This window comes from Fistularia commersonii, chromosome 2 (genome assembly GCF_037954325.1).
Source record: "Fistularia commersonii isolate RoL2024-O1a breed Wild chromosome 2, RoL_Fcom_v1.0, whole genome shotgun sequence".
Lineage (NCBI taxonomy): Eukaryota > Metazoa > Chordata > Actinopteri > Syngnathiformes > Fistulariidae > Fistularia > Fistularia commersonii.
In genome coordinates, this window is record NC_141285.1 from 13,440,554 (window position 1) to 13,458,849 (window position 18,296).

An 18,296-nucleotide genomic window follows, 5' to 3' on the forward strand; every position below is an offset into this window, starting at 1 on the left:
TGGTCTACAAAACTCACCTCTTCTACCCTTGCCTCTCTTTCATTTTCCTCATTCATCAGCTCTTCAAAGTACTCTTTCCATCTTCCTTTCACTCTTCTAGCATCTGTCAATACATTTCCCTCTCTATGTTTAATTACCCGGAGATACTGTACATCTCTATCATCCCCCTATCTCTCCATCATCTCTCACCGATCTCTATCTCTCTGTTTTGCCAACCCGTATAAATCATTCTCTCCCTCCTCACTGTCCAAACGAGCATACAAGTCATTGCACTCCCTTTGTTCTGCCTTTGCTACCTCTATCTTTACCTTAGGTTATATTTCCCTGTACTCCCATCTCTTCTCTTCAGTCTTCTCAGTGTCCCACTTCTTTGCTAACGTCTTTCTTTGTATATACTCCTGCACTTCCTCATTCCACTACAGGGTCTCTTTTTCTACTTTTCCTCCCGTCAACACTCCAAGTAATCTCCTACCCTTCTCCCTGATCATAAGTGGTCGTATGAGATGTAGTAGTCTTTCCGACCACTACTTTGCAGTCATTGACCTCTTTCAGATTACCTTGTCGATACAAGATGTATTGTACCTACGTACTCCTACCTCCACTGTTAAAAGTTACCCTTTGTTTCTGTCCTTTCTCTCTGAAAAAGAAAGGATTCACTACTGCCATTTCCATCCTTTCTGCAAAGTCTCATGCCATCTGTGCCTCTGTGTTCCTATCCTGGATACCAAACCTGCCCATCACTTCTTCATCACCTCTATTGCCTGCACCAACATGTCCATTGAAGTGTGCACCCATTACCACTCTCTCATCCCTGGAGATGTTCTGCATCCCTTCATCTAGCTCATTCCAGAACTTCTCCTTCTCCTCAAACTCTCATCCCACCTGTGGGACATAGCCACAAACAACATTGAGCATCACACCTTCTATTTCCAGTTTCAGAATCATAAGTCCTTCTTTTCACCTTCAGAACATTCCTAACATACTGCACCTTCAAGATAACTTCTACTCAATTTCTCTTCCTGTCATTACCATGAGAGTACGACTTAAAACCTGTTCCTAAGCTTCTAGCCTTACTACCTTTCCACTTGGTCTCCTGGACACATAGTATAACCACCTTCCATCTCTGCATCATGTCGACCAACTCTTTACCTTTTCCTGTCATCATCACAATATTAAAAGTCTCTTCTCTCAGTCCCAGGCTCTTGCCTTTCCTCACCTCTCTCTGCTTCCAAACATGCCTTCCTCCTCTCCTTTTTTGACCCACCGTAGCCTAATTTCCACTGGCACTCTGTAGGTGATCCGCACCGAAGGCCGTGATTCTTAACCCGGGCCTTCACCCATCCGGTATGAGATTCTTGGGTTTGATTCGTATATTTGGTTTTTGCACAAGTTTTACCCCGGATGCCCTGCCTGATGCAGCCCTCTTAATTTATCTGGCTTCGGACTGGCTCACAGAGACACTGGCTTGTGCCTCCCTGACGCTGCATTAAGTATTTGTTTTTATTATCGTCATTATTATTATTATATATTTATTTTACATATCATTATTATTGTTGTTTTTTTGTTGTTAATACAATTACTATTATTAACAAATAATGATATAAAATGTCCTTGCACAAATATAAATATATTAAGAGATAGGAAAATACAGAAAAAAAAATTCCAGCAAATGAAATATTCAAGTGTGAAGTTACAATGCATTTATGGAAAATCTAAACATATTGACATAGCTAAAATGCGTAAGGACCAATTTGCAATGTGACCTCAGTGTTCAACACATCCGTTAGCTCTTTTCAAAATAATGAATGAGGCTGACAAAGCAGTTTAGACCATCGATGGGAATGCAGTTCTGCAGTAAATCATTACATAACTTGACAATGATTATTTGGAAAGGTTATATCTATTTTTTTTCCTTTTTCTCGTTCTAAAAAATTTGAAACCAAAAGCTTACACTCCAAAGCAGTTTTATTAATCCCTTGTAGCAATGTTATCATATGACAAGTTCTTAGAGTGTAGGGGGGACATGTATACAAATCTATATTAAATATATTTATTTAGCTTCTACATTTGTATCACTGATAGTTTGATTAACTTATATTACAATGTAAAGCTTTTAAAAGGCTGACAGCCTGTCGGAGCTATTCAATCATTCAATCAGTGTAGTGCCCATAAGAAGCCCCACAACCCCCCACCCCTCATGTTTTTTTCTGTAAATGTGTAGTCCAAAACCACCTGTATCCTATTAATATTCTATTAAGCTGTAAAACATGAAATGTCTCCCTGAAATATGCTTGAATTCCCAGGGGCACTGTGTGAAGTCAACATTGACGAGTGTGTTTCAAATCCATGCCAAAATAATGGGAGATGTATTGATGCACTGAATCAATACCACTGCTTGTGTCCTGATGGCTTCATTGGCATCAACTGTGAGGCCAACATTGATGAATGCTCATCTGCACCTTGTCTCCATGGGAGGTGCCGATTTTTAAGATTATTTTTTTATATTTGCAATTGATACAATTTCAGAAACAGAATTTTGAATAACTGTTAGGCTTTAAATGAAGACAAATTGTGAAAAAATAGAATATTTGTTCAACATGTTCATCACTGTTTCTCTATAAAAAGTAGTTTGTGGAGGAATTAATAAGCATCTGGATAAGAATTCTTTGTATGCTGCTGAATAAAGAATCTCCATGTTGGAAGCAATTCTTTTTTACATCAAATTAGTTCACCCTTGTAATTTATCTTGAACCTGTCTCTTTTGTTTTTCTCAGCTGCAAAGATGGAATACACGCCTATTCCTGTGTTTGTGAATCAGGATGGACTGGCATTAGATGTGAATCAAACATTGATGTGAGTTGGATGGATGCTGAAAAAGAACATCAGCGATATTCAATAACCTTTGTGTGGCTGCTGGTATCATTAGTTGTATTGATTTTTCATTTGTATCAGTTCAACAACCAGGATCATGGAAATACTGCACAAATTCCTTATTAAAGGAAATTGCTCAGTCTGATGCCTTATCATTTTTTTTTTCATCACAGAGCTCCAGCTGAAAACCAGAGATAAAATATTGTTGTACTTTGAAAGATTTTGTACCAGTAACAATTTATTGGGCTGCTTTTTAACAATCCAATGATTCACCAGAATTCCAAATTTGGTTGCCATTTTTAATTGTCACATTTGTAAATGGAAAAGTATATTTGAGTTCGAAGACAGCTTTAGTTGATGTGTTTTGTTTTGTTTATCTTTTGTAGGACTGTGCTTCCATTCCCTGTTTGAATGGAGGGTCATGTGTGGATCTCATTGATAAATATGCATGCTTCTGTCCGGATGGTTACACAGGGAAGACCTGTGGGACTGACATCGAAGTCTGCAAGGAAAATTCTGTTGATGTATCTCTTTGTTTTAATGGAGCAACTTGTGTTGACGGTGAAGGATCAAACTTTACTTGCATGTGAGTAGACGGGTTATTGTTTTGATAAACTTCTTCTGTAGTAGTTTCTCCAAAGATGATAAACTTGCATTACACAACTCTTATAAAATCACCCTGACTACTGACTGCACAGGTACTTAAAATGCATTTAAGTAAAATGCATGTGATTATTTTATTTACCTCTTACAGTGCAAATTTAAGAATTCAGCCCTAGTTGATTTGGAGAATTCTGTAGGGACCTATGGCCTCATGTGTCCAAATTTAATAACTGCAGAATACAATTTATTATATGGACAATTCATTTGATGTGCATTTTCCATTATCTAAGGCTGGCTGTTATCTGATTTAATACTGCACAAAACCTTGGTCTGCTAACAGTAGGGCTCAATGAGAGAAATTCTTTCCCTCACTGGGAGGTTGAAATCGCATGCACACATGCAGCTCTCTGAGGCTGTTCTTCTTTTTTTTAGTTTCTTCCTCCAATGTTTTAAATTGGTGTACAGCTGACTTGACCCTTTCTGTGCATGAGTGTACATGTTCTCATTGTGCCAGCATGGGATCTCTTGGAGCACTTTTTACAGTGTTTTGGATAAGTGGATAAAAATTTCTTACTTGAAATACTTTCATGAATATATGTTATCTTTAGTTGAAGATCTGGGCTCTTTTGAGCAGTTTTGTGCATCCCTATACACATATTTGGTATGGAACAAGAGTGTGCCAATTAGCTGTAAAAAAGGTAAAGAAAAAAGGTTTTATTTTTGTCTCATGCATATTGTGTGTGATTCATCCTTCAGATGCCTTTACAAGAACATTGTGTTTATCAATTTACGGCATGTGAATGCCTTATATGCTTATTCTCACAAACAAATCACGTAAAATCTCTTGTTCAATCCCTGTAGCTCAGAATACTTTGGTGCTTTGTGAGTGTCCATTTAGTAAATTTAAACAGAAGTAGGCAACAGACACCAATGGAATAAGATATTTGTGTAAGGGCAACTTGTTTAAGGTATTCCCTAGTTATCTATTGCAGATCAGAGAACAAAATATTTTTGAAAAGTACAATAGACTGGCAGATCCAGGTTCAATTCAATGTGCATGGATATATGTGATATACTGTAGATGCAATAGTAATTACCTTTTAAAAGATTGAAACCTAAATCAAATGTGCCACCACTCAGATAGATCCAAGAGTCACTGATAGCACTTTGATATGAGAAGAAAGTTGCATAGTTGAGTAGATGTAGTTTCATCCATTGAATAAATATTTAGTTACCCCTTAAGCTATCTATCTAGTCATTGGCTATATATATATATATATTGTGCATATACATGGAAGGAAAGCTAATGGTTGAGTATTTTCCATTTTCAAAACCAGATAATTTTGGTCAGACTATGCTTATGCACACTTGCAAGTGTTTAACATTTTAGAAAAAGAAGTTTTGACAAATTTTAGATCTGTTCAACAAATTGATTCAGAAAAATTGATTCCCTCTCATTGTTGGGGGTCAGCAAAGAGGTTATGAATGGAACTTTTTGCTAATTGTCTGTTGTTGCCAGGTTCATGCTTGTTTTTTTATTGCTTCATCTTACAACAATGACAACCCCAATGGGTTCATTACTTTCTCCGACAAATGTATTAAGACTGTCTATAAAGAAAAAAGTAAATAAAAGGTGTTAAACGCGATTGATACTGAGCCAACGTGTCTTGGAAATGAAGTCAGCAGAGGTCTTCACAGCTGATAATAGTTTTGCCTACCTTATGCTTGATCAAGTTAATTGGGCATCTAAAAAATATTTATAGTTCAGTAGAATGTGGGCCAGTGTTTGGAAAATCTCCTGATTTTTTTCTTCCCCTCATTTTCTTTACTCAATTTCAGAAGAAGTGATTATTCAGAGATTCATTCATTCATTGTCCATCCATCCATCCATCCATCCTTTTGTCTATATGCCCGCTTGTTGGTCCGTTCATTCTTCACCCGCCTATCTATTCCTGGTTAGCAGAGGCAGCCAACTGAATAGGTGCCATCCCGGGTATTCATGTCCCCAGTGAGCCATTCTATCTGTACCTGGGGGACCCAAGGGTATTCCCAAGATAGGCAGGAAATACAATCCCACAAGCATGTCCTTGGTCAACCATGGCTCCTGCGAGGGGGTTGTGCCCAGAAAACCTCAGACAAAATGCTTCCAGGACACAGTCTTTTCAGATTACAGACCCGCCTGTTTCCTTTTGATTCCAAGAAGAAGCAGTTTTACTCCCGCCTCTCCCTGGATATACACCCACCCCTCATGTCAGCCATATCGTGACTATATGGCCAAAAGTATATGGCCACTCACCCATCCAAATAATCAGAATCAGGTGTTCCAATCACTTCCATTACCACAGGTGTATAAAATCAAGCACCTAAGGATGCAGACTGATTTAATAAACATTTGTGAAGGAATGGGTCACTCTCAGGTGTTCAATGAATTCCAGCGTGGAACTGTGATAGGATGAACCTGTGGCACAAAAATCCAGTCGTGAAGTTTCCTCGCTCCTGAATATTCCACAGTCAACTGTAAGCTGTATTATAAGAACATGAAAGTATTTGGGAACGATAGCAACTCAGCCATGAAGTAGTAGACCACGTAAAGTGATGGAGCAGGGTCAGCAGATGCTGAAGCGTACAGTGCATAGAGGTCACCAACTTTCTGCAGAATCAATTGCTACAGACCTCCAAACTTCATGTGGCCTTCAGATTAGCTCAAGAACAGTGCCCAGAGGGCTTCATAGAATGGGTTTTCATGGCCAATCAGCTGCCTCCAAGCCACACATCACCAAGACCAACGCAAAGCGTCAGATGCAGTGGTGTAAAGCATGCTGCAACTGGACTCTAGAGCAGTGGAGACGTGTTCTCTGGAGTGATGAATTGTGCTTCTCCATCTGGCAAGCTGATGGATGAGTATGGGTTTGGTGGTTGCCAGGAGAACAGTACTTGTATGACTGCACTGTGTTTCAGGAGCTAGGCTTTACCCCTTAGTTCCAGTGAAAGGAACTCTGAACTTTCTACCTAGATATTTAGGACAATTCCATGCTCCCAACTTTGTGGGAACAGTTTGGAGCTGGACCCTTTCTTTTCCAACATGACTGTGTACCAGTGCACAAAGCAAGATCCATTAAGACATGGATGACAGAGTCTGGTGTGGATGAACTTGACTGGCCTGCACAGAGTCCTGACCTCTACCCGATAGAACACCTTTGGCAGAATTCGAGCGGAGACTGTGGGCCACGCCTTCTTGTCCCACATCAGTGTGACCTCACAAATGCAATTCTGGAAGAATGGTAAAAAAATCCCAGAAACACACTCCTGAACAGCCTTGAGGACAGCCTTCCCAGAAGCGTTGAAGCTGTTATAGCTGCAAAGGGTGGACCCACCTCTTATTGAACCCCATGGATTAGGAATGGGATGTCACTTGAGTTCGTATGCGAGTCAAGGCAGGTGAGCAAATACTTTTGGCCATATAGTGTATCTGCACCTATGCTCCTCAACTTATCTCAAAGCTCAGGCCCAGCATCCCTGTGAAGAAACTTTATTTCAGCTACTTACACCCAAGACCATGCATCATAGGAAGAATGACCCAAGGTCAGTGATCATACGTAAGAGGTGGAACATAAAAGAACTCATAAACAGAACTTTGCACCCCACGTCCGCTTCTTATTCTCCACAACACACTGATGCATATGCTGCTTTAGTATGTTGCCACACTGATTCCACACTGATTCGTCAATCAACTTAGCACTTCTTCTTTTCCTTGCTGCTGAACAAGACTCCAATATACTTAAATACCTTTATTTGATGCAGTACCTTTTACCATAATCTAAGAGGGTCCTGTCCACCTTCCAGGACAAAACTAAATCCTCCAAAATGGAGGTGCCTACTTTCCTCCTGTCTTTATCAAACACAGCTAAAAATTGCTATCTGCTCCCTCCTGGAGTTCTTATGTCCATGAACCGACTTTGGTCTGCTACTCTGTAGTCCATAGCTAAATATCAGCATTAAAGAGCCATGTCAGCTAGAAAACCAGACAGAATCCAGGGACCCCAAGATCTCTGACTCTGATCCACACCTGGTCCCTGGAGCTTAAAACAACAGGCACCAATGACCTATTGACTACAAACTTTGAAGACATTTCAAAATTTGAGGCTCTGAACATGGACGATTTGGGTGCAGTTTCCCCATTCTCTACCCAATAATTTGGTAGAAATTCCTTCAGATGTGTGACTTGAAGATCTTGCTGACGTAAGACAATGTTTCCAGTTCACCAAACTAGCTGATGATTTACTGGGTCTGCCCAATGGTCCTCCCAGACATGATCCAACTGACCACCAGATAGTTATCATTTGACAACATTTCTCTTGTCTTCACTCATGCATTCTACACATACAAGTGCGGATCCAATGATATGGCTATAAGATAGTTTTTGATTTGATTGGAATTCTTATGGCCAATAGTGTCTTTGCATATAGACACAAACAAGTGTCTCATATATAATTGCAAGGAGGCCATCCTCTCTGGTCACCAGTCAATCACAATGGCCATATATACAAACAGAAAACTATCAGCACTCTCATTACCACATCTGGTCAATTTTCCCAATTTTTCCTATTAACCTTTTTAGAGTGTGACATAAAAGTGGGGAACCTGGAGGAAACCCACGCAGACACAGGGAGAACATGTTAACGCCACATTGTCAGAATTGAACTAGGGTCCTTCGTTCTGTGCGGCCGAAGCGCTGACCACAGCATAAATTTTACAATAAATTCACAATAACAATTAAAAACTTTTCTTTAACCAGCTTCTCAATTTAAAACATTACGAATCCAATAGCTGTACACAATGTTTCATTGTATACATTTTATTTGTTTATCACTGATATTATTCTGTCTGTTAGAAATAAACAGTCGTTGCAATGTAATCACGTGACTTCACTGAAGTGGTTTTGTCAAAAGTATGTATTTTGCATATTTCTCTTCCAATTCGCAAGTTTAACTTGTTATAAAGTTTAAGCTTAATATGATAAACACAAAGAATGGGATTAATGATGATGTTTTTGTCCACATCTGGTCCGAGTAAAACATATGACAGCATATTAGATTTAATTAGCTCCTTACTCAGTTGTTATAGCGTGGTTTTCTGACTTCACTGAAGAGTTCTCTAAAATGTTTCTAATGTGATTTTCTTCGTCTCAAGAATATGCTTCTCTTTTGATGAATTATGAATGCAAGCAGTTCTTGGATACCGTGTGTCAGACCCAAAAGGGGAAAGTGGCAGAGCTGCAAGGCAGTCTCAGAATTTTGAAGTATGATCTGTTTTCTTAGCTGTCCACCAGGTTTCATGGGAGATTTCTGTGAAGTAGATGTTAATGAATGTTGTTCAGCTCCCTGCCAGAATGGTGCCATTTGTCAAGATCAGATTAACAGCTATGTATGCCACTGCAGGTCAGGTGAGTCACTTAGTTGTCCTGTGAATTTTTTTCCATGTATTTGATTTGAAGCAGCAAAGACCCTGTGTAACTTGTGAAATCACTGAACTCTTGCTATGCCCCAAATGTGTGAACCAAATAAGATGTCGGGAAAGGTTACAATACTGCCCACATTGCTTTGTTGCCTCAAAGTCATTCAAAAGTCATTTGCCTTTCTTCTGAAAAAAAGAGTGGTCGTACAGTAGTAAAAAAATGATAAAAAGACGATACTGCCTAGACTCATTAAAATGTATGTAGTGCCCGACTCTTTAGTGAAAGCCTTTTCTTGTCTGCGTATGTGTGTGTGTGAACCCAAAAGAAGCAAATCAATGTAGGAGAATCTGATTGATATTCACTTCAGAGGGTGGAAGTGGGAGAGCCTGGGCTCACCAATGCACTCTGTGGGCTTTTGTTCCTGGCAGGTTGGACAGGCCTTCACTGTGAGGATGACATTAATGAGTGCCTTCCACAGCCCTGCAACCAGGGGATGTGCGTTCAGAATGATCCAGGCTATGGCTACACCTGTTTCTGTCGTCCTGGATTTGTGGTGAGGCATCCCACCTATGCCTCTCTTTCATCTTTTTTTCTTCTTTTTAATTAACCTTTACCCTCTTACACCTTCAGACCATGAGTGCTTTCTTACAAATATTTACTGGAAATATTAAATTTGTGTCAGTTTCTTATAGTAGTGAACATATTGCATTCTATTTTCATAGAGTATTAATGGTAAGATTATATCATTCAGTTATGAGCTTCACACATTCATCCACAGGCTGTTTATGCTTTGCACACAGGGGAAGAACTGCATGCACAACTATGACGATTGCCTGCTGAATCCATGTCCAGAAGCCTATTCCTGTGTAGATGGCATCAACAAGGTCACCTGCCTCCCTCCTGTTACGAATGCTGTTCCCCTGGCGATTGCAGTCAGGAACATCACTCACGGCTTCACACCCAGTCTGCAAACGCCAACACTTAGCCCGGCACCAACAGCTGAATCCACAGGTACAAACTGTTTTGTGCCTGTATCATGTATGCTGCAGTATCCCCATGCTATTTTTGAGAAATGTTAACTATATATCAGAAGCACCTGATCTTGACCCCCCCCCCCCCCCCTTTTTGAAAACAAACTAAATAAGTAAATGATAATAGAAGTAAACACAAAAACATTTATATGCCCGATTTCAGTGGTACACACACAATAATACAAGTGCAATCTCCAATCACTGTTAATGGAGCTCAAGCAGAATTGCTGCTTAAATCTAGTCACTCAAAAATCTAGAGCTGTGTTCTGATTGTCCAAATCACAATCCAGGACCAGTACAAAACCGATGTCCATCGAGTTTTTTGGACAGAAGAAATGCAAATAAGAAATTATAAACCCCGCCCAGAAATCTGTCAGACGATTTGTATGTTTACAACATTTTTGAGTTTGCAATCAAAATTCCATGGTTTAGCAAACACCCGATGAGTCCTGAGCAACACAGTTTGCAAATCTAAGGATTCATTATCTTTGTCCAAATTCAGTCTGTTTCACTTTCCACATGCAGTTACACACAAATTTCTATGTAGCTAAAGTTTATTAGACAAACAATAATACAATATATAGAACTAAATAAAAAACAACAAAAACAAACCAATATCTTTAAACCTGAGTGTCTGATAAAGCAAAAAATGACCTAGTTTTTGTTTGATTTATCCGAACCCTTAAAATGTGCAAGTAATCCGTCTTTGTGCTGAGCAGCTAACAGTTAGAGAATGGAAGTTTGAACATACTCTACCACATTTTTAATAACAGATCCAAATATGTTAGACATTTCTGGGTATTGTATTCAGTCATCTATATGAGAGGAATCAGAACAATGGGCAGATTGTTACTCCTTGACAGATGAGGTCTATCTACCTTTGAAACTGTTCATGAAGCTGTAAAACAGATCTATTGAACACAGGCAAGCTTGAACCAATTCAGTGCGACATTCTGAAAATCACTCTGAGCCCAACATAATAGAGTCTTCCCTGTTGCACCTGATCCAATGCTCTTCAAATGCTGCGGTGAAAACAGGGTTAAATATACAAAGACAGGATAAAGAAATCAAGTTTTGGTATCCCACCAAATATCCCCATATTCTTTCACATAAACATGCATAATCAAAGAAAATAATTTTTAACGTGAAGAGAAGTTGATCTAACTAGGTCACCATCTAAAGCATGCAGTGCCCTCGGTGCTGCTTGAAATAGACTCTGACAGTGCTCCTTTAAATCTAAGATTGCTTCACAACCTTTTGAAAAGGAAGTTCATGGGAATTTAAATGTACAGGGGACTGAGTAAATGTACTTGGTACACTGGCTGTGTAGGATACTAATTCCTCTGTCACTCAAAGCCCCAAAAAGGACATTTCAAATTTTTTCTTATATGTTCCTTTTGTTTGCTACTATGTATGTAAGGCTGAGGCCTGTGTAAGAGTCAATCTTAAATATACTGCTGGTGAGGGCTTACACTTGCTGAACCAGAATTTGGTAGAATTTACTTAGTGGTTATTTTACAGCCAAGTTCAGTAAAAACTGAATTATTTTAGCTCCACAAAAATTAACTGGGTGAGTTCGAAGTTGGCCTAAGGACCATATATACCATCCACTATCTGTTTTTGAGCTTCCTGTTGAAAGTCACCCGAGGAAAATCCAGCAAGTCGTGTCAGCGTTTTTTTACTTGTATCCATTTTTCTTTTATTGTATTTCCAATTTTTGACGACAGCACGGTGTAGCTCTTTTAATCCAATTAGTTTTAAAAAATGTTTCAGTGGGCCATGGTGACATTCACATGTTATAAATGAGAATGTCAAATACATTAAAATACTAATTTTAATGTAAAGTAATTCAGCAGCAGTTCATGGTCTGCCCACCCCTGTGCGTTATTTTCTATTGTAATTACCTGTGAATCAGGAGCCAATTGATATCTTGTCTTTAAAAACAGAGACCAAAGATAGAATTAAGCACTGAAGTTTAAAAGAAAGCAAGGTTTTATTTTGGATACAGTCCCCTGTGTAAATCAGCCCAACAGTATAATTCAAATTAATCTTCCTACATCAACTATCTTGACAATAAGACATTTTTTCTGCCAACTTTGTAGATAAGGAGTGACCTTTTGCCTCACTTCAGGGCTCAGAAATTGCAAAGGCCCAGAAATGGTCCTCAGCAGTATTTTATCTCTGTCTTGTGACAAGTTCAATCCGTCAATCAATTACCTTACCAATAAATCAGGAACAAAACAGGACTTACATCTTGGGTTTTTAAATAAATGGGACATAAAGTCTATATCAATTAAATGTTGTCAGCAGAGCTCTCTCCTATTTCAAGTGATGCTAAGTCCACATTTCTCTGGTTACAATTTTTTCTAGAGAAATATCCTTTGCTATAACCTGTATGACATTCATGTATGGTCTGTGCTGCAACATTGCACCCCACCTTTTTTAGTTATATTAAATATGACTCATCAATTCTCCCACCCCTTTTATGGATGAGTTACAAAGGGATATAATAAGATTGGTACTGAATGATTTATATCTCTGAATATTCCCTCTGAGGGAATCTTTATTTCTTTTGAATCAAGGCTTTTGAACAGAGTACTGTAGTGGCAAACCCCTTTGTCAGCATTATGTTAACTATACTTTTACCTGTTAATATTACCACAATAAGAATAAATAAATACGTTTTCCATAAAAATACAGATATGATGCATCGAAAGATTGTATGATTGGAAATTTATGAAAGTAAATGGTTTATAGAGCATACATTTAAAATTTAGATTTTTCTTGTTCAGTTGATTTTTTTTTGTCCTGAGATTTGGGGTTGAAAAATCTGGTTTAAGTCTAAAATAGTGGGGGTAATACAGGAGACCTTTGAAGGCAAGATAGAAACTAACTGCTAATGAGGCATGATACTGCCTCCTGGCAGCAGCCTCAGACTGCATCAAAGACTACATCAGACTAAACAAGGCTTTAAAATTAATGAAAAGCTTTGTCTCTGAGGGGTAATTTTCCATCATCAGCATTGGCAAACCCCATTGTTAGGAATGAAGCAGAAAACACCACAGTATTGTTGATGCATGCATTTATCCTCATTAATTCACAGATCACAGTTTGTCTGCGCCTAATAATTCTCACTTTTTTGTCAGTGGATCTCCTTGGGATATTGGTCATATGGCTCTCTAGAGAAAATTGGGATATTTAGGTTATCTTGTTTGCCAAAGTCCCAAGGACCCCATTGTCAGATCAAAAGGTCTGGCCTACTACTGCTTGATGCATAACAAATATTGATAAAGGTCTCACTTGCAGTTACCAGATTAATCATGGCAACAGCCTAAAAGAAGCTTTGCTGATTTCTCCTGTGTAAAGATATTTTTCTGATCGGGGTAGACAGAGCACAAAACAGGTATACCCACAAATGCTTTTCAGGGTAAGAGGTGCTGTCATTTGACTTTCCTGCAACAAATTGCACCCCTTCTTTTAAATGGGAAGCATATTGAGCATGAGCACCGCTAATGCCTGCCTGCATTAGCAGTCTCACTCTTTTAAGTTTTTCTGTGTCACTATACCCAATAAGCTTGCAGGCAGTGAAACTTGTGCTGAAATACCCCATAATTGCCTATTCTCATGTGGGTGATACAAGCCAAGTTATTCCATTATAAAACAAGGCAGGGAATAAACTTGTGTGAATACATTCAGTCCACGCCGGATTCTTCTCTTGTCTAATACAATGCAATTTGTATGCTTCATAACTTCTTTGGCAAATGAAATTATATTCTATATCTCTGTAAATTGAGCAAAAAATAAAAAAAATAAAAACCTATGGGGATAGGCTCCAGCATCCCAGTAACCCCGGGTGCAGGATAAGCGGTAGATTATGGCCTATTTCCTTTGGCCTATTTCCTGCAGTTTGTGCTGTGGTCATTATGTCCTTTTTAGCCATTATTTGATAGGTACTTACTGTATTTTGAGTTTTTGCTGCAACAAAGAATCTTTAGCCATAGCAGAAGAAACAAGAAGGTATTATTGAAGTCTAATAAGTACTTCCTTATGGAAATGTATTTACTCAGACATTTAATCTTCAATAGTTGCTTAAGTTGCTGTTGTGTACCAAACCTGAGCAATGACCTGGCTATCGAGGAAGGGAGTGAAAGCAAAAACCTTTTCTGATTCTTCGTTCAGGAATCAATAATGAATCTCACTAGAATATCTTGTAAGCAGGTGTAAAATGCTGCCTTTCTTGATTTTGATCACCGTTTTTGCCCCCTGAAACCTTCTGTATTTTTTTTTTTTTTTTAAGATTCAAGTTATGTGCGGTACTTTGGGAATTCCTTCTTGGAGTTTGAGAATACCGACCTCAGCGCTGTCAACAGTATAACTGTGAGATTTCAGACTCCACTGAAACAGGGAACAATAATTTATGTGGACCAAGGACTGGTCAATGGGAGTTTCTTTTTCATGAAACTTTTCATCTTGGATGGAATACTGAAGGTAAAACTCTTTCATTAATCAACAATGTATTATAACCAGTCTGATTAAAAAGCAATGTATTATATGACATACGTAATACTAACATGGAATCACATCTTTCTCACATGTTTTAAAGTATGGCTTTTGCTGTAATGAAGAGGAGAAGGCTACATTGATCAGTACAATAGTTCAAGTAGATGATGGAAAAATACATACTGTGCATATCAGGTACGTGATGTTATGTTTGATTTTTTTCTTTTATTTCAATACAGTGATGCCTTTTGTGGTGTGCATGACCTGGCAAGAATATGACAGCCATAGTCTAAATAACAGCCTTCTTAGTTTTTAATGATAAACGCATTGTGTTCAAATACTTTTCATGCTTCAAGTACTATTAACTGAATCCCTAAGAATCCACTTATTTTGAATGTGTATAAATTTATATAATAACTACGACTTAAAGACACTTGTGACAGGAATCAACTCACTAAAAGATTAAGAATTGGGCAAATGGGCTTACATGGTAAAGACCTTAAACAAATGTCAGAATATCCCGCAGCAAATGCATTAGTGATCATTAACTATGTTTTATTGGCTGTACCAAAGTCTTCATTTGCAGTTTTTCATCACAAAAGGATTAACAAGGAGGAGCCAGGCATAAAATCAATGTTTAAATGATTTAAAGTGAGTCTGCACCCCCCTCAGTACATTGTTCATAAGCCCCTGCACAATCAGCCTGCCAGTCCGCCCTAATATTCTCTGACATTAGTGTGATTATGTTGTAGTTTGAAAACAAAAAAAATCATTATTTATGAACTGGAAGCAACAAAGCAGATAATATTTAACTCATCAATTTGCTTGAATTAAAGGGAAAATTTACAGAATAAATTAGCAATGTACTGCACCACATTTTTTTTTTTCTGTTAGATGTACTGAGATACAACAGATAAGATTTGTTAAGCTTCTTATTTGCCATTCATTGCACTTTAATGACTGAATACCTTGGTGGAATTGAAGATTCACATTTTTAAAGATATACACATAAGTGAGAGAAATTAACAAAAGTTTATAATTGTGTGAAAATTATCTTGAAGTAGAGCAGGGAATTTGCCTCCCTCCCCACATAGAATAGATATGACCTAAATATACAAGTGCATCTAGAATGGCCAACCAGGTTCAAGGGCCACAGGGCTCGAGACCCCTATTTTTTCTGGAAGAAAAATACAACAGCAGCATGAATCAATCATAATGTTCTGTACCAACCCCTTGGAGACAATGTGAGAAAGAGAGCTGTCATATCCAGAGGGTCGGGAGTGTGGAAAAATGGTTTCTGGTGTCACAAAGCAAATTCTTTGTAATTGTCCGATAGCCGGGTCCGTCCATCTTTGTCTGATTTGACCCAGAGCTACGACATCATGGCCATCCTCAACATCACTGCCTACCTCATTATAGACTTTTAATATATCTTCCCGTCAAAGACACATTTCAATATGTTAAATAGAAATCCGGTGGGGCTGACTTCTCAAGGACAGTGAGCACAGTGCCCTCTGGCTCCTGGCCAGGCCGCTCCGGCAGACTGCTTCTAAATTAACCGCTTCTCCATGCAAGCTCTTGAGGAAGGACTTACGCAGCTTGAAGTTAGTGCCCCGAGTGTTTAGCCTGCATATGCAACAGTGTGCAAAGTAAAGGCTTAACAAATCAGCCTAGATTGCTTCATGGGGCTCCTAATTTCAACTCAGGGAACAAGAGGTATCATGAGACACAGGAGAAGAGACTATGCATGCGTGGCACAAGTACCCTCAAGCTGCAGATGGTTCGTCCAAACTATACACTTTGGTAATTATCTACTCTCCCATGGTGTTACAAGTGTGTGATTGGTCTAGGAATAGCTCTGCTATGGTTTCAAATGTTAATATACATAAAGAATCTTTGGACAAGAAAATCAAGAGGTACTGAACTAATGAAAAGTATCAATAAAAATACCAGTGATGTAAAAGCATTTAATATTTATAGACTTGAAGAATATAAAAAGGAAATGAGGATTTTGATTCTTGTTAATGCATCCTTAACTTATAATATGTACAAGTGTGTCTAATCAAAGAAGGAGAGGAGGAAGGCACAGGAAAACAGGTAAAGATATGGTCTACATGCTGCAGAGATGGAAGGTGGATATGCTTTGTGTCTAGAAGACCAGGTGGGAAGGCAGTAAGGCTAGAAGCTTAGGAGAAGGTTTTAAGTTGTACTATCATGGTGCTGACAGGAAGAGAAATTGAGTAGGAGTTATCTTGATGGCGCAGTTTGTTAGGAATGTTCTGAAGGTGAAAAGATGGACTGAAACTGGAAATTGAAGGCGTGATGCTCAGTGTTGTTAGTGGCTATGCCCCACAGATGGGATGAAAGTTTGAGGAGAAGGAGAAGTTCTGGAATGAGCTGGATGAAGTGAGGCAGAATATTCCCAGATAAGAGAGGGGTAATTGGTGCAGACTCCAATGGGCATGTTGGTGCAGGCAATAGAGGAGATGAAGAAGTGGTGGGCAGAATTAGTATACAGGATAGCAACACAGAGGGATAGATGGTGGTAGACTTTGCAAAAAGGATGGAAATGGCTATAGTGAACACTTTTTTCCAGAAAAGGCAACTAGTAAGAGTTGACATAGGAGCACGCAGGTAGACTACATGTTGTATAGTAGCGGTAACCTGAAAGAGATTAGTTACTGCAAACTAGGTCACGTGGGAGCATAGCTAGACTGCATAGGATGGTGGTTTGGTTTGGAGGATGGCTCTGGTGACTCTGGTAGAATAAGTGCAGGAGTATATACAGAGAAAGTGGTTAGCAAAGAAGAAGTTGGACACTGAGAGGACGGAAGAGAACATACAGGAATACAGGGAGATACAACGTAAGGTAAAGATAGAGGTAGCACAGGCAAAACAAAGGGAGTATGATGACTTGTATGCTCAATTGGACAGTAAGGAGAGAGAGAATGATCTATACAGGTTGGCAAAGCAGAGATAAAGATGGAAAAGATGTACAACAAGTCCGGGTGATTAAGGATAAAGAGGCAAATATATTTGCAGATGCTAAAAGAGTGATGGGAAGATGGAAAGAGTTCTTTGAAGAGCTGATGAATGTGGAAAATGAAAGAGAGGTAAGGGTATAGGGGCTGATTATTGTAGACCAAAAAAATAGCAGAGATTAGTAAAAGAGAAATGAGGAAGGCATTGAAGAGGATGAAGAGTGGAAAGGCAGTTGATCATGATATACCTGTGGAGGTGTGAAAGTGTCAAGGAAAGGCAGCGGTGAGTTTCTGACTAGATTATTCAACAGGATCTTAGAGAGTGAAAAGATGCTTGGAGAACGGAGACATGGTGTAATGGTGCCCATTTTTAAGAATTAGGGGGATGTGCAGAATTGCACCAACTATAGAGGGATAAAGTTGGTGAGCCATATAATTAAGTTGAATGGAAAAGTCGTGGAAACTAGACTGAGAGCAAAAGTCAGCATTTGTGAACAACAGTATGGCTTCATGCCTAAAAAGAGCACTACAGATGTAATATTTGCTTTGAGAATGCTAATAGAGAAGTACACAGTTTGTAGATCTAGAAAAAGCATATGGCAGGATGCCAAGAGAAGAAGTCTGGTATTGTATGAGGAAATCTGGAGTGACAGAGAAGTATGTTAGACTGGTGCAGGACATGTATGCTAGCTGTGAGATAGTCGTGCGGTGTGCTATAGGGGTAACAGAGAAGTTCTGGGTGGTGGTGGGTTTCCATCAGGCACCAGCACAGAGTCCCTTCTTGTTTGCAGTAGTGATGGACAGGCAGACAGATGAGGTTAGACAGGAATCTCCATGGACCATGATGCTTGCAGA

The 18,296-nt window shown here is 38.9% G+C and overlaps 1 protein-coding gene across 4 annotated transcripts in view; it reads left to right on the plus strand.

Moving 5' to 3' along the window:
- eys (EGF-like photoreceptor maintenance factor) overlaps positions 1-18,296 on the plus strand; it is a 164,495-nt gene that overhangs the window by 76,741 nt on the left and 69,458 nt on the right. For all 4 annotated transcript variants that reach the window (XM_086168217.1, XM_086168227.1, XM_086168234.1 and 1 more), the window contains 8 exons: positions 2,304-2,475; positions 2,775-2,853; positions 3,258-3,457; positions 8,793-8,917; positions 9,358-9,482; positions 9,730-9,940; positions 14,258-14,448; positions 14,564-14,655. In XM_086168217.1, coding sequence (XP_086024343.1) covers positions 2,304-2,475; positions 2,775-2,853; positions 3,258-3,457; positions 8,793-8,917; positions 9,358-9,482; positions 9,730-9,940; positions 14,258-14,448; positions 14,564-14,655 — 1,195 coding nt within the window. The remainder of the gene's footprint in view (positions 1-2,303; positions 2,476-2,774; positions 2,854-3,257; positions 3,458-8,792; positions 8,918-9,357; positions 9,483-9,729; positions 9,941-14,257; positions 14,449-14,563; positions 14,656-18,296) is intronic.